This window comes from Elephas maximus, chromosome 3, assembly GCF_024166365.1.
Source record: "Elephas maximus indicus isolate mEleMax1 chromosome 3, mEleMax1 primary haplotype, whole genome shotgun sequence".
Taxonomy (NCBI): Eukaryota; Metazoa; Chordata; class Mammalia; order Proboscidea; family Elephantidae; genus Elephas; species Elephas maximus.
In genome coordinates this window covers 171,816,180-171,833,327 of record NC_064821.1, presented here as the reverse complement: position 1 = coordinate 171,833,327, position 17,148 = coordinate 171,816,180, and the positions used below count along the sequence as shown (strand labels likewise).

The window sequence follows — 17,148 nt, the reverse complement described above, 5'->3', positions numbered from 1 at the left end:
TATAATGTAATCACTTACGGGATGTGATTTGATGTGATCAGCCAATCAGTTGTAAGGGAAATTTCCTTAGGGGTGAGGCCTGCATCCAATACATATGGAAGTTCTGGCAAAGCTTGCTGCCTTTTGCTTGCTCTGAATCCCGCATCCAGCTCATCATTGTTTGACCTCAGTCCTTGGGACTTGAGCCAGCGGCCTGCCATATTGCCTGCCAATCTTGAATTCATCAGCCTCTGTGACATGGAAGCCTGCAGCCTGCTGTCTGACCCACTGACTTTAGGTTCATCAGCCCCTGCAGCTACATGTGTCAGGAGAAGCCTCTAGCCTGACATCTGACCCAAGGAATTGGGACTTCCAGCCTCTACAACAACGTGAGCCATTTCCTTGAGATAATTTTCTCTTTTTTTTATACATATATAATCCCATCTGCTTCTCATGAGCAGGAAACATTGTTTCAAGGTGATGTCAGAGGATCTCAATTCCCCCCAGAAAGGAATTTACCTACTGGTCTCCAGAACCTCAGGCAGGGATCAAAATGCTAAAGCTCTGTTCTGTTAGACATTTTATAAGGGACCCAAAAGTGTGGCCTATGGGCTCCCCTCTCTAAAGGTCTGTTTTAACCTGAGGCTACAACTTAATGGATATAAAGTAATGGGCAGACTGCAGAGCCCTTAGTAATCTGGAATATGACGTCTTGCTGCTGACCTTTGATAGTATCAGGTGGCAGAAAGCTCACACATACATGTACTGACAAAACCCCGAGTGCGGATGTTCTGTGTGTCTGGTCAAGGAGGCAACATGCGCTGTAATGCAGCTCTCCCCACCCTGGCCCAAAAGAGAATCCCCTAGAACCACCTGGGAGCTTTGAAAACATACAGATGCCACCACCCTCGGGGATGCTGACCTAATTGGTCTGAGATGGGGCCCTGCATCAGTATTTTTATTAAAAGCTCTCCAGGTGATTCTAAAGTGCAGACAAGGTTGAGAATTACTACTTTTAAGTCAACAGAGCTGGGATAATGGCTGTTTTGTTTTAAATAACAGTTAAATAACCAACCAGGTCATATCTCTGAATTAGCTGACCTGGGGTTATCTGTTTTTGTCTTTCCAACATACATTCCATGTTCTTACTCTTAATGTATTTCTTTCCTGTCTTTTTAACTATCTCTTGGTTTCTTCATGTATGATGTCTTTAATGTCAGTCCACAACTCATCTGGCCTTTGGTCATTAGTGTTCAATGTGTCAAATCTATTCTTGAGACAGGAAAGAAAAGACCAAAAGGGATGTCTGAAGAGGCCCTGGAAGTTGCTCTTAAATGTACAGTAGCTAAAGCAAATGGAAGAAACGATGAAGTAAAGGAGCTGAACAGAAGATTTCAAAGGGTGGCTCAAGAAGACAAAGTATTTAATGACGTGCAAAGACCTAGAGTTAGAAAACCAAAAAGGAAAAACATCCTCGAAGTTTCTCAAGCTGAAAGAGCTGAAGAAAAAATCCAAGCCTCTAGTTGCAATATTGAAGGATTCTACCAGAAAAATATTAGAGAATGCAGGAGTCATCAAAAGAAGATGGAAGGAATACACAGAGTCACTATACAAAAAAGAATTAGTTGATGTTCAACCATTTCAGAGGTAGCGTATGATTAAGAACCAATAGTACTGAAGGAAGAGGTTGAAGCTGCACTGAAGGTATTGATGAAAAATAAGGCTCTGGGAATTGACAGAATACCAACTGAGATATTTCAACAAAGGGACGCAGCGCTGAAAGAACTCATTTGTCTATGTGAAGATATTTGTAAGACAGCTCCCTGACCAACAGAGTGGAAGAGATCCGTATTTATGTCTGTTCCAAAGAGAGGTGATCCCACCCAATGTGGAAATTATCAAACAATATCATTAATATCATACGCAAGTAAAATTGTGCTGAAGATCCTTCAAAAGCGGCTGCAGCAGTACATCAACAGGAAGTTGCCAGAAATTCAAGTCAGATTCAGAAGAGAGTGTGGAATGAGGGTTATCATTGCTGATGTCAGGTGGATCTTGGCTGAAAGCAGAGAATACCAGAAAGATGTTTTATTAACTATGCAAAGACATTCGACTGTGTGGATTATAACAAATTATGGATAACATTGCGAAAATGGGAATTCCAAAACACTTAAATTGTGCTCATGAGGAACCTGTACATAGACCAAGAGGTAGTCTTTGGAACAGAATAAGGGGATAATGCATAGTTAAAAGTCAGGAAAGGTGTGTGTCAGGCATGTATCCTTTCACCATACCTAATCAATCTGTATGCTGAGCAAATAATATGAGAAGCTGAACTATATGAAGAAGAACATGGCATCAGAATTGGAGGAAGACTCATTTACAATATGCATTATGCAGATGACACAATCTTGCTTGCTGAAAATGAAGAGGACTTGAAGCACTTACTGATGAAGATCAAAGACCACAGCCTCCAGTATGGATTGCACTTCAACACCCAGAAAATAAAATCCTCACAACTGGACCAATAAGCAACATCACGATAAACGGAGAAAAGATTGAGATTGTCAAGGATTTCGTTTTATTTGGTCCACAATCAACACCATGAAAGCAGCAGTCAAGAAATCAAATGATGAATTGCACTGGGGAAATCTGCTTTTTAACACTTTAAAAACTCTTTAAAGTTTTGAAAAGCAAAGATGTCTCCTTGAAGACTAAGGTGTGCCTGACCCAAGCCATGGTGTTTTCAATTGCCTCACATGCATGTGAAAGTTGGACAATGAATAAGGAAGACCAAAGAAGAATTGTTGGCTTCGAATCGTGGTGTTGGCAAAGAGTACTGAATACACCATGGACTGCCAAGGGAACAAACAAATCTGTCTTGGAAGAAGTACAATCAGAATGCTTCTTAGAAGCACATAGCCTTAGACGGTAAGGCTATGTGTCACATGATTTGGACAGGCTATCAGGAGAGATCAGTCTCTGGAGAAGGACATCATGCTTGGTAAAGTAGAGGGTCAGTGAGAAAGAGGAAGACCCTCAATGAGATGGATTGACACAGTGGCTACAACAATGGGCTCAAGCATAACAAAGATCGTGAGGGTGGTGCAGGACCAGGCAGTGTTTTGTTCTGTTGTACATAGGGTTGCTGTGATTTGGAACCAACTCAAGGTCACCTAACAACAACAACTCTCAATGTAATCATTTAAACAAGAGCTTTTGTTTGTCACTTGTGAGACAGCAGAACAGGTATTGTACTCCTTATTTTCCAGGTGGAGGAAATCCCCTTTACTTAGTCTGAAGGGCACTAATTGGCTACCTAGTCATCCGAAGTGGGTGAGGGATGGGTGAGACACCTCAAAGCTCACCACACAAAGCACTTTCTTGGACTAGCATCCAGACACCACTGTGCTTTTGGCCACTTGGTCCAGTGGCTGCTCTGGGCTCTTCTTCTAGGCTAATTTTGCATATAAGCCTCCCTGGAGTCCTTTGGAGTCCTGGCACAGCCATGATGATTGGCAAAATATTAAACACTTCTGGACTAGTTAATAAATAACTGCCCCCACCCATGAAGGCCCCCAACCATGACTCCTTCCTCAGGGCCCCTGAATGATTTATGTTTCCCTTTAATGAGCAAACAGGTAAATAAAACTTTTATTGGGGATACTAATAAAAATTAATTGAATAGGCAAGTCTGCTCTGAGAAACAGACAATATTTAAAAAGCTATAGTTCAGAGAGAGGGGGAAAAAAGTGTACTCTAATCCTTCAAATCTAGGATGTTATCAATTGTAGGATGCTCCTTTTTTTTTTTTTTTGGAATGTCAGTTTTTTTTTTTTTTTTGTATTTTAGACAAAGGTTTACAGAACAAATTAGTTTCTTATATTGTTCTATGACATTGGCTAACAACCCCACAACATGTTAACACTCTCCCTTCTCAACCTTGGGTTCCCTATTACCAGCTTTCCTGTTCCCTCCTACCTTCCAGTCTCTGCCCCAGGGCTGGTGAACCCCTTTAGTCTTGTTTTGTTCCATGGGCCTGTTCAATCTTTGGCTGAAGGGTGAACCTCCACAGTGGCCTCATTATTGAGATGAAAGGGTGTCTGGGGGCCATACTCTCAGGATTTCTCCAGTCTCTGTCAGGCCAGCAAGTCTGGTCTTTCTTTTTGAGTTAAAATTTTGTTCTACATTTTTCTCCAGCTCTGTCTGGGACTCTCTACTGTGCTCCCTATTAGAGCAGTCAGTGGTGGTAGCCTGGTACCATCTTGTTGTTCTGGACTCAGTCTAGTGGAGGCTGTCATAGAGGATGCTTATTTGATGGGCAAAAAAGAAATAAAAAAAATTCTTGCATGTAAACCACAATGTGCCGTGGATTGTAAGACATTTTCTGATTTCAGAGATGGTATAATGTGGAAAGAATACGCATCTTAGAACTGATAAAAGGGGCACTTCTAGTCACCCTCTTTTTTTTTTTTATTAACTTTTATTAAGCTTCAAGTGAACGTTTACAAATCCAATCAGTCCGTCACATATAAGTTTACATACATTTCACTCCCTACTCCCACTTGCTCTCCCCTTCTTGAGTCAGCCCTTTCAGTCTCTACTTTCGTGACAATTTTGCCGGCTTCTCTCTCTCTCTATCCTCCCATCCCCCCTCCAGACAAGAGTTGCCAACACAATCTCAAGTGTCCACCTGATATAATTAGCTCACTCTTCATCAGCGTCTCTCTCCCACCCACTGTCCAGTCCCTTTCATGTCTGATGAGTTGTCTTCGGGGATGGTTCCTGTCCTGTGCCAACAGAAGGTCTGGGGACCATGGCTGCCGGGATTCCTCTAGTCTCAGTCAGACCATTAAGTTTGGTCTTTTTATGAGAATTTGGGGTCTGCATCCCACTGATCTCCTGCTCCCTCAGGGATCCTCTGCTGTGCTCCCTGTCAGGGCAGTCATCGATTGTAGCGGGGCACCAACTAGTTCTTCTGGTCTCAGGATGATGTAGGTCTCTGGTTCATGTGGCCCTTTCTGTCTCTTGGGTCCTTAGTTGTCGTGTGGCCTTGGTGTTCTTCATTTTCCTTTGCTCCAGGTGGGTTGAGACCAATTGATGCATCTTAGCTGGCCGCTTGTTAGCATTTAAGACCCCAGACGCCACCTTTCAAAGTGGGATGCAGAATGATTTCATAATAGAATTATTTTGCCAATTGACTTAGAAGTCCCCGCAAATAGTCACCCTCTTTTTATGCCTCATAAAGAATATGTCCTACATTTTCCCAAGCTCAGTTGGTGTTAGTTACCAATCGAGCTGGTTCCAACTCATGGTGACGCCATGTGTGCAGAGTCAAACTATGGCCTGTCTTCTGAGGCCCCTCTGGGTGGGTTGGAACCACAACTTTTCCACTAGTAGTTGAGTGCTTAACCATTTGCACCACCCAGGGAAACCTCCCTACTCGCTACCTCTCTCTAATATCGTTCACAGACCCGTTTCACCTATTTGCATGATCCTCTTGTTCAGATTCAAACACCTGCTGAGAACTTGCTTTTTCCACCCCAGATACATTGAATCAGAATCGAGAGTTTAACAAGATCCTCAGATGATTCTTATATATAGTGTATTTTACGAACAACTGCTAGTGGTTCTCAGAAATTGGTCCCTAATCAGCAGCATTCGTTTGCATTGCCTGAGAACTTGGTAGAAATCAGCAGGGGTTTGAACCAGAACAAAGCAGTTCAGAAGCCCTGGTTTGAGAATCTGATTGTCTAGTCCTTCTGCTCCTGCAGAATCGACTGCTCCTTTAGAAGGGTCCACTGTGCTCTGGGCCCATTTTCCCATGTCCTGGGAGACCTTGTCCTAGCAAACATTGCCTCTTTCTCCTACATCCCACCTCTCTCCCTTTCCAACACCTCTGGGTGTTTAAACACACTAAAGAGTGTCCCATATTAAAAAAAAAATCTATCCCTTGTAGTTCCCACCCTACCTCAATCTTGGAAATTTGGCAATGATTATGAGTGATGGAGGAGTCCTGGTGTTGCAGGTAGTTAAGTGCTTGGCTGCTAAGTGAAAGGTCAGTGGTTTGAACCCACCAGTTGCTCCGCTGCAGAAAGATTACAGCCTTGGAAACCCCAGGGGGGCAGTTCTGCTCTGTCCTATAGGGTCGCTATGAGTTGGAATAGACTTGACGGCAACAGGTTTGGTTTGATATGGGTGAGAGTTGCACAACATGGTTAGTGTAATTGCTTTCACTAAATTGTACACCTGAAAAATTTTGAATTGGCAAACGTTGCGTTATATACTGTACATTTTTACAACAATAAGAAAAGTCCAATCTCCTTGGATTGTCTTTCTTATGATGCCTAGTATATCACAGGATCTTTTTTTTTTTTTAAATATATAACTATTTTGTTGTTTTTGAGAATATACACAGACATCACAGGATCTTAATTTTTTTTACTAAATTAATGGATGAACACTAATGTAACAGTATCTGTTCTGCCTATTTAAAATGTTATCATTCTATCTTAAAAAAAAATTCTATCTTAGCACCTTTTAAAAATCATTTATCGTTTTTATTTTCGCAACTGACTCTAGTAACTTTCTCCAATATACATAAAATTCAAAATGACAAACCCTTAATGTATAGAGAACTGTAACTATTGAGAGGGCCCAGCACTTGTGTCGACTGGCGCATGACCTCTCTGTAGACAAATCTACTCAGGAATCTACCTGTTATGGATTTGTGTCCCCTCAAAACGTTGTTGTTATTAGGTGCCGTCGAGTCAGTTCTGACTCATAGTGACCCTGTGCACAATAGAACAAAACACTGCCCAGTCCTGAGCCATCCTCACAATTGTTATGCTTGAGCCCGTTGTTGCAGCCACTGTGTCAATCCACCTCGTTGAGAGTCTTCCTCTTTTCCGCTGACCCTGTACCTTCTCCAGGGACTGATCCCTCCTGATAACATATCCAAAGTATGGAAGACGCAGTCTCGCCATCCTTGCTTCTAAGGAGCATCCTGGTTGTACTTCTTCCAAGATATATTTATTCGTTCTTCTGGCGGTCCCTGGTATAATCGATATGCTTCACCAACACCACAATTCGAAGGCATCAATTCTTCTTCGGTCTTCCTTATTCACTGTCCAGCTTTCACATGCGTATGATGCGATTGAAAATACCATGGCTTGGGTCAGGCACACCTTAGTCTTCAAGGTGACATCTTTGCTCTTCAACACTTTGAAGAGGTCCCACGCAGCGGATTTGCCCAATGCAATGCGTCTTTTGATTTCTTGACTGCTGCTTCCATGGCTGTTGATTGTGGATCCTAGTAAAATGAAATCCTTGACTTCAATCTTTTCTCTGTTTATCACAATGTTACCCATTGGTCCAGTTGTGAGGATTTTTGTTTTCTTTATGTTGAGGTGTAATCCATACTGAAGGCTGTGGTCTTTGATCTTCACTGGTAAGTGCTTCAAGTCCTCTTCACTTTCAGCAAGCAAGGTTGTGTCATCTGCATAACATAGGTTGTTAATGACTCTTCCTCCAATCTTGATGCCCCATTCTTCTTCATATAGTCCAACTTCTCGGATTATTTGCTCAGCATACAGATTGAACAGATACGGTGAAAGAATACAACCCTGACGCACACCTTTCCTGACTTTAAACCAATCAGTATCCCCTTGTTCTGTCCGAACAACTGCCTCTTGATCTATGTAAAGGTTCCTCGTGAACACAATTAAGTGTTCTGGAATTCCCATTCTTCGCAATGTTATCCATAATTTGTTATAATCCACACAGTCGAATGCCTTTGCATAGTCAATAAACCACAGGTAAACACCCTTCTGGTATTCTCTGCTTTCAGCCAGGATCCATCTGACATCAGCAATGATATCCCTGGTTCCACGTCCTCTTCTGAAACTGGCCTGAATTTCTGTCAGTTCCCTGTCAATATACTGCTGCAGCCGTTTTTGAATGATCTTCAGCAAAATTTTGCTTGCGTGTGATATTAACGATATTGTTCTATAATTTCCATATTTGGTTGGATCACCTTTCTTGGGAATAGGCATAAATATAGATCTCTTCCAGTCAGTTGGCCAGGAAGCTATCTTCCATATTTCTTGGCATAGACTAGTGAGCACCTCTAGCACTGCATCTGTTGTTTAAACATCTCAATGGATATTCCATCAATTCCTGGAGCCTTGTTTTTCGCCAATGCCTTCAGAGCAGCTTGGACTTCTTCCTTCAGTACCACTGGTTCCTGATCATATGCTACCTCTTGAAATGGTTGAACATCGACTAATTCTTTTTGGTATAATGACTCTGTGTATTCCTTCCATCTTCTTTTGATGCTTCCTGCTCATTTAATATTTTCCCCATAAAATCCTTCACTATTGCAACTTGAGGCTTAAATTTTTTCTTTAGTTCTTTCAGCTTGAGAAACACCAAGCATATTCTTCCGTTTTGGTTTTCCATTTCCAGCTCTTTGCACACGTCATTATAATACTTTACTTCGTCTTCTTGATCCGGAGTTTGAAATCTTCTGTTCAGTTTTTTTACTTCAACAATTCTTCCTTTTGCTTTAGCTGCTCAACGTTCAAGAGCAAATTTCAGAGTCTCCTCTGACATCCATCTTGGTCTCTTCTTTCTTTTCAATGACTTCTTGCTTTCTTCATGGATGATGTCCCTGATGTCATTCCACAACTCGTCTGGGCTTCGGTCGCCAGTGTTCAATGCGTCAAATCTATTCTTCAGATGGTCTCTAAATTCAGGTGGGATATACTCAAGGTCCTATTTTTGCTCTCGTGGACTTGCTCTGATTTTCTTCAGTTTCAGTTTGAACTTGCATATGAGCAATTGCTGGTCCGTTCCACAGTCGGCCCCTGGCCTTGTTCTGATGATATTGAGCTTTTCCATCGTCCCTTTCCACAGATGTAGACAATTTGATTTCTGTGTGCTCCATCTGGCGAGGTCCAAGTGTATAGTTGCCGTTTATGTTGGTGAAAGAAGGTATTTGCAATGAAGAAGTCCTTGGTCTTGCAAAACTCTATCATTCGATCTCCGGCATTGTTTCTATCACCAAGGCCATATTTTCCAACTCCCGATCCTTCTTCTTTGTTTCCAACTTTCACATTAAAATCACCAGTAATTATCAATGCATCTTGATTGCATGTTCGATCAAATTCAGACTGCAGCAGCTGATAAAAATCTGCTATTTCTTCATCTTTGGCCCTAGTGGTTGGTGTGTATATTTGAATAACAGTCGTATTAACTGGTCTTCCTTGTAGGCATATGGATATTATCCTATCACTGAGAGCATTGTACTTCAGGATAGATCTTGAATTTTTTTTTTTTTATGATGATGAATGCAACACCATTCCTCTTCAAGTTGTCATTCTCAGCATAGTAGACTATATGAGTGTCCGATTCAAAATGGCCAATACCAGTCCATTTCAGTTCACTAATGCCTAGGATATCGATGTTTATGCGTTCCATTTCATTTTTGATGATTTCTAATTTTCCTAGATTCATACTTTGTACATTTCAGGTTCCAATTATTAATGGATGTTTGCAGCTGTTTCTTCTCATTTTCAGTCGAGCCACATCAGCAAATGAAGGTCCTGAAAGCTTTACTCCATCCACATCATTAAGGTGACTCTACTTTGAGGAGGCAGCTCTTCTCCAGTCATCTTTTGAGTGCCTTCCAACCTGGGGGTCATCTTCCAAGACTATATCAGACAACGTTCCGCTGCTATTGATAAAGTTTTCACTGGCTAATACTTTTCAGAAGTAGACTGCCGGGTCCTTCTTCCTAGTCTGTCTTAGTCTGAAAGCTCAGCTGAAACCTGTCCTCCACGGGTGACCCTGCTGGTATGTGAATACTGGTGGCATGGTTTCCAGCATCACAGAAATACGCAAGCCCCCACAGTACTACAAACTGACAGACAGGTGGGGGCCTCCCAAAATAAGTATTATAAATCCTAATCCATATCCCATTATGGAATAGGTGTTTGTTATGTTAATGAGGCCACTTAAGTGTAAACAGCCCAAAAATGAACCTGTTGCCATCAAGCTGATTCCGACTCACAGCAACAGTCTTAGTTATCCAGTGCTGCTATAACAGAAATATCACAAGTGGATGGCTTTAACAAAGAGAAGTTTATTTTCCTACACTAAAGCAGGCTAAAAGTCCAAATTCAGGGTGTCAGCTCCAGGGAAAAGCTTTCTCTCTGTCAGCCTTCTCATCAACCTTCCCCGAGACTAGGAGCTTCCCTGCTCAGGTACCCTGGGCCCAAAGGATGGGGTCTGCTCTGGCACTATTTCTTGGTGGTATGAGGTCCCCCTGTCTCTCTGCTCGCTTCTGTCTTTTATATCTCAAGAGATTGCCTCAAGACGCAATCTAATCTTACAGAGTCTTACTTCACGAACACAGCTGCTGCCTATCCTACCCCAGTAACATCATTAAGACAGGATTTACAACATACAGGAAAATCACACGATACCGGGAATCATGGTGCAGTCAAATTGATACACACATTTTGGGAGGGACGTAATTCAATCCATGACAGCAACCCTATAGGACAGAGTAGAACTGCCCTCAGTAAGGAGGAGCAAAGGCTGAGCAAGGCCCTACCGAAAGGGAGGCGAGGAGCATTACTCCTCCCCTGTTCTGGCTTGTCTCTCCAAGTGCACTGAGGTCTCCCCCAGGATCTAGCAGGGGTCTGAACGCCGGCAGAGGGAGCCACGAGGGGTTCAGGGGTCCAGGCGCCTTCGGCTTGTATGCGTGCAAACCTCGGGTACCTGAATCTTCGTGGTTGGTGGCAGAAACGGGATTTACTCCTTCCTTTTTTTTTTTTTCGCTCTAGGCTGGAAGCCAGCGCAGTGCCTCTGCGGCCCCGGCGGGCGCTGGGCCAAGGGCGGGCGGTGGGGGTGGGGAAACGCGCGGGATCAGCGGGGCGGGGCGGAGCCGAGCGTCCCTGATCGCCCAGCCCCTCCGCAGCCCTAATTAGGCCCACCTCAGCTCCCTCGCAGCGGCTCCGGTCATCTCGGGGAGACGTGCACCATGGCCATGGTTTTGGGTTATTGGGACATTCGCGGGGTGAGCGAGGGGTCCGCCTGGGCGGATGGGACGGGGGTGAGGTGGTAAGGAATTGCGGAGCAGCTCGGGGACGGATTCCTCTTCCGGGCTTTACTGGAGCTAAGCCCCATCCTGCAGCCTGGCCCCCTTCAGGCTGGGTACTTTGGGTCCAGATGGGGTGGTGGTGGGGCATAGTGAGAGGCATCTGGAGAGAGCTCTGGGGGGTATTCTCGCCTGTGAGGAGAGGGGAGGGTGGCTTCTCCTTGCCTGGAGATGAAGTCAGGCAGGCAGGATCCCTCCCGCCATCTCTGACCCCTTCCCCCTGCTGTCTCTCCCAGCTGGCTCATGCCATCCGCCTGCTTCTGGAATACACAGACTCAAACTATGAGGAAAAGAAGTACATTGAGGAGGACGGTAATGGCACCCTTGTGTTGGCCCCTCTACCAACTATTTCTGATTTGGTAACAAGCAGCCGGTGCCCTGGCCACCTGTTGCCCCCCTCTGCCGGGCCTCCACCAGCTGGATCTGGGGCCCGCCCCTTCCCGGGTTCTCTTTGGCTGTGCAGCTCTGGCCTGCCTGCTCAGGACGCTGGAAGGGAATTGCTGCCCCACTCCTTATTGATAATTGGAATCGACTTCCCCGTAGGGCTTGGCTAAGCAAGCCTTTTGTAAGCCTTCCTCCTGGGAGTGTGAGCCTTAGTGGTTCTGTCAGATTCCAGATCTATGAGTCTCTGGGGGTCTTGCAATGACTCTTGGTATGGTTTCTGGGGACGGAATGTTGGACTACAAGGAGGTTTGTTTTTATTTCATTGTTCCCTCCATAGCTCCGGACTATGACAAAAGCCATTGGCTGAAGGAGAAATTCAAGCTGGGCCTGGACTTTCCCAATGTAGGTACAGGGTGTGGGGGAAAGTGAAAGGTGTCTCTCCCTCCATCTCCTTCCCCCAGCCTGGAGGGTTTAAGACCAGGTGCCTTCTCCTCCACCCCTCTCATTCCTGGTTCTCTTCACTGCCTTTCCGTGGTGTTCCTTGTTCCAGATCACGCATGTGCTGTACATACGTTTATTTAGTGCCTACCTTTTTTTATGGGCCAGGCCCTCAGTGTGCCAGGTCCCAGTCTGCCCTTTCACAAGGGATGGGGGTGCTGGGGAGACTGGTGGTACAACAGACCTGCCTTGTTGCCATTGCAGCTGCCCTACTTAATTGATGGCCCTCACAAGATCACCCAGAGTAACGCCATCCTGCGCTACATTGCCCGCAAGCACAACCTGTGTGAGTGGGGCTGGGGGCAGGTGCGGGGGCACAGGAGGCCAGTGGGCCGTTCCCACGGCCTGGCTGTGGTTGGATGCTGAGGGTGAGTGTCCGATGTGTGGGCTGCAGGTGGGGAGACAGAAGAGGAGAAGATCCGCGTGGACATCCTGGAGAACCAGGTTGTGGACTTTCGCAATGAGCTGGCCAGCATGTGCTACAACCCTGACTTTGTGAGTTCTTGTTGAGCTGGGCTAGGGCAGGGTCTGGATCAGGAGATGGGACTCTTGCATTCCCATCTGTACTTGTCCTGTGTGCCATTTGAACTCCTTAGGCCTACAGATTCTTCAAGGGGTCCCCTGTACTGACAGAGTGACCTCCATAATTCTAAATCTCCTCAAATGAAAATTCTGAATCAGTTCTCCATAATTTTAGGATAAAGTCCACAGTTCCCTCAGGGTGGAAATTAAGCTCTTCAGCAATGTGTTTATCTTGTTTTCCTGGTGTCTTCCCCTTAAAACCCACAGGGATCCATGTAAATCCTGATTATTAGCCACATGGTGTCCACCACACAGTATTTGTTTCTGCAAGAATTCCTTCCACTCCCTCCTTTCTTTCATCCTCTCCAATTCTCCTCACTTTTTAGGAAACTCCAAAAAAAGTGCTTTCCATTCTTGTGCCAAGCCAGGAATTAGAATTTCCACTTCCTTCTTTGAGCTCTTGTAGTTCTCTCCTTCTGTGATTCCACCCAACATATGAGTCAAGTTCTTGGCCAGGTGCTCAGAGCACTCCCGGGTCTGACCGATAGGTGGGTTGTTGGAGATCAGCGGTGACGGATTCAGAGATGGTGTTATTTTCCTCTCTGCCTTCCCAGACCTCACAGATGGGGTTGATACTCAGTGGGGGTCTAATAAATGCTGATTGGGTTAAATGGAAGCCTGGGCACCAGCCCAGGGTCAGTCTAGGGAGGATGGCAGCTCTCCCGTGGCCAGCTGAGTCATCCCAGCAGTGGGGGAGCTGCCTCTCTGCCCAGGGGACATGTGTTGGAAGGTGCTAATAGCTGTTTCCTGTGCTAGGAGAAGCTGAAGCCCAAGTACTTGGAGACGCTCCCTGACAAGATAAGGCTCTTCTCACAGTTCCTGGGGAAGCGGCCTTGGTTTGCAGGGGACAAGGTAAAGGCAGAAGGAGATGGGGAATACAGAGTTGTCATTCCTCCCAGATGGTGGAGCTTCCCATCCACTTGTCCTTGGCTTTCTGCAGATCACCTTTGTGGATTTCCTCGCTTACGATATGCTCGACCGGAACCGTATCTTTGAGCCTAAGTGCCTGGACGCATTCCCAAACCTGAAGGACTTCATTACCCGCTTTGAGGTGATTCCCCTGATCCCCCTTCCTCTCTGATGTTCCTTTTTCCTTCTCCCTGTTCCATGACACTTTCCATAGTTCGGAAGCTAAAAATAACAATAACTAGCATTTATGGAGCATTTTGTTTATATCGGGACTTGTGCTAAGCACTATACATATATTGTGCCAGATTTAATTTTCACAACATTACTACAGGATAGATAGAATTATCACCCCTATGTCACAGAGAGAACCTGAGGCTGAAGAGGGTAAGGTGTTGGCTGAAGGTCACAGAGCCAGTAGAGGCTGTGCTGGGCTTCCTGTCAGCTTCTATGGGCAGTGGTCAGTGGCTCTCCTTCTGTGCTGAAAGGGAAAGCTCGGGCCCTTTTCCTGTCTGAGTTTCACAGCCCAACAAAGTCTGGATGAGGCAGAACTTGTGGAGTGTGTATGTAGCTGGCAGTAGTAGGACCGAGACGAGGAAGGATAGTAAGTTCTGTAGACACAGACAATATTTATACTTCACTTCAGAAAGTTTTGTACCAATCAAGTCCACGTTGTGGGCAAGATCTGAAGTTCGAGGTTTGCAGAGTTGCTGTGGTTGAGTATTTATGTGGGTGCCCCTGTGAAAGATTTTATCTTGAAATGTTCTATGGTGGGACAGTGTCCTTCCCTCCACTCTTCTGTCCTTTCTGCTTCTCCGTTGTCTAAGGTTTTCCATCTCTAAGATGGGTTAGTACATTTAACACATGTTCACTGACTGTCTCCTGTGGATGAGGCACTGGGTCAGAAACAGTGGGGCCTGCAAAGATGGCCCTGCCCTGGAGCCTACACTCTGAGCTCAGTGTGGTTGGATAACTTCAGCCATAGCATGTGTGGGGCCTGTGGTGCCAACTGTGTTGCAGGGGAACACAGCCTGGAACCCATGTCATAGCCAGTCATCCTTCACACGTGGTCAACTGATCTGAGAGCAACTCAGTCTACTTGATAAGAGATTTGAAGATTTGAGGCAGTCGCCCAACAGGGATTTCAGCCTAAAGTTCTCATTCCTTTACCCCTTCCCATCAAGAGACCTGCTTTCTTGGCTAGTTCTCATCAACTTCTGGTTCTGGTCTGAGCTGAGCACCTTGGGAATGACACAAGGGTTAAGAAGACTGGGATGGTCACCTGTGAACTGAGGTCCCTTTGTTTAGGAAGTTCCAGATGTCTTTGAATCCTTTAAAAATTATCTATCCTGTTATAATGCCCAAAGCACACACCTGAGTGTTATATGGCCTGGACCTTTTAGTGAGAGGTGAGGTAGGTTGGGTCAGAGTGAAATGGGCTCAGTTATCAGGCTGAGAATTTTGGACTGTCTCCTGCAAGTGGAATAATTATAGCCTGGCCCTGCCTGGCTTTGCTAGTCCCTTCCCCTTTCACTCTTCATCTAGATTTGCTGAGTCATTTGCCAAAATTTGCCTGTTGCAGGCTGTGGGTCTATGTTCTGAGCCCCTTTGTCCTGCTCTGCTTTCTTTTCTGTTTGAGAACCATGATGAGCTGGGCATGTGTCAGGAGCCTCCCGCTGCAAAAGGAGAATGTTTGTTCCACAGGGAGTGAGATGGCCACTGCTGGGGGTGGGGAAGGGAGAAAGTGCAGCAGAAATAGCCCAGGACTGGGGAGAGAGAGCCATGCTGAATTCCAGCCCTCTCTCAGAGCTGGCTTGGTGAACAGGAGGAAAGTGCATAACCTCTGTGCCCCTCAGTTTCTCCTTTGGTAAGTGGTGATAGTAGCATCTATCTTTCAGGGCAGTTGGGAGGATTTTCTAATCCTATATTATAATTTCTAGTGAACAGAAAGCACCCAGCACAGTGTACGATCTCCAAGATGGGAGCTCTTATTAAGAGATTACAGGAAATTGGAGTTGTTAATTTACCAGGGAGCCACAGGAAGACTCTTATGCCCTGTCATTCGCTCCACATAGAAGGACTGTGGTGGGTCCCCTGAGCTGGCTGTGCCTGCACAGGATGTGTTAGAGTCCTGACAGGGAGCAGACCCTGAGCTCTGGCCTTCTTTTCCCCACTCTCAGGGCCTGAAGAAGATTTCTGCCTACATGAAGTCCAGCCACTATCGCCCAACTCCCGTGTATATGAAGATGGCCCTGTGGGGCAATAAGTAGGGCCCCATAATGGGAGGAGGAGCCAGCCTTGTGTCTGCTGCCCTGGGCCCTGGAGAACACCCGCCACCACCCCCTGCACTAGCCCTCCCCTCCTGTTCCCTCCTTATTGCTCCATTCCCCTCCCCAAGACTTATTGACCCCCTTTTCTCTACTGTATCCCTACCCTATCCAGGATCTTTAAAACCTCAGCTCCCACTTTCTTTCAGGCTAGTCACCCTCCTGACCTCTCTTCTCCCTGCCCTGAGGCTAGGGAGACCACCCTTCCCCTTAATGTTGCTTAGAGGAGCCACCTAGAGCCCTGGCCTCAAGGGCTCAGCCTTGAGCTCCCTGTTCTGCCCTGAGAAATGAGTTTGGCTGGTGTGTGGGCCCCGCTCCAGCATGGTCCCCACCCCAGCCCTGTCTCATCCCCAGGTAAGGGTGAGCCACACCTGCTGTGTCTTGTTGTCCTGGCTATGTGGACTCAAGACTGACTGTGATGGTGGTGGTTCTTGAGGGAGCGGCTGTCTTCACCTTGTTTTTTAGTGTCCAAGGCAGGGGCTGGGTAGATGCCTATGTGTGTGTATGGGAAGGGTTATAATTTTTCTTGCTTATTTCTGTCCCTTTCCATGTCCCTCTGTCCATCAGTGTAGGGATCTCTACCAAAGGTAGGCCCTTTCTGTGCCTGGTACCCGCATGAAGTCAATTTTCATCAAGTCTGTGAGGATCTGTGTGTGTGTTCGTGAGGGGAGGGGTGTGGAGTCCTGGGGGAGTACCTCCTTTTACCCTCTCCTAGAAGCTTTTACTGATTCAGATGCCTCTTCTCCATTTTCATAATAAATCTCAACACATCCCACTGTATTTTAACTGTCGCTTTCCTTGCTTTTTTCTTCATTGTCCAACTAGAGCATAAATTCATTGAGGTGAGAATCAGTCTTTTTTGACTTTTTGTCTCTGATGTTTATCACCGTGCTTGACACACACCACATTTTCATAAAAAGTCTGAAATCTGAAAGAATTATCTTTAGGTGAGGCTCTGGAGAACTCCACAGTACTGATTGGTATAGGTATCTCTCCCATTGGAGACATGGAATAAATTTCAGAAGACTTTAAACTAACATGTCTAGAGGAATGAGCCACTGGCTCTCCCTAGCTTAAGTGGTAATAGGCCCTTGTATCTCGTTGGAAACCTTGACCTGAGATAGGCAAACCCTGTTTGCTAGGCAAAAGTATTGCAAAACTTGGTGGTCAGAAGGTGGTTTGGACATTTTATGACAGCTGACCCACAAAGGAACAGAGCTCAATGTAGAACCACTTGGCTGAGCAGATTCCTCATACTGTGGCTGAATTGTGGAGTAGGGTCTTGTTTAGGCACAGCCTTCAGACTTG

The 17,148-nt window shown here is 45.6% G+C and overlaps 1 protein-coding gene across 1 annotated transcript; it reads left to right on the top strand.

Annotated features, from left to right (window-relative positions):
• Positions 1–10,933: 10,933 nt before the first annotated feature.
• LOC126073472 (glutathione S-transferase Mu 1-like) lies at positions 10,934–16,706 on the top strand. The gene is made up of 8 exons (XM_049880159.1): positions 10,934–11,062; positions 11,380–11,455; positions 11,865–11,929; positions 12,230–12,311; positions 12,420–12,520; positions 13,364–13,459; positions 13,548–13,658; positions 15,694–16,706. The coding sequence occupies exons 1-8, from the start codon at positions 11,027–11,029 to the stop codon at positions 15,781–15,783; spliced, it is 657 nt and encodes a 218-aa protein (XP_049736116.1). The 5' UTR covers positions 10,934–11,026; the 3' UTR covers positions 15,784–16,706.
• The last annotated feature ends 442 nt before the right edge of the window (positions 16,707–17,148 follow it).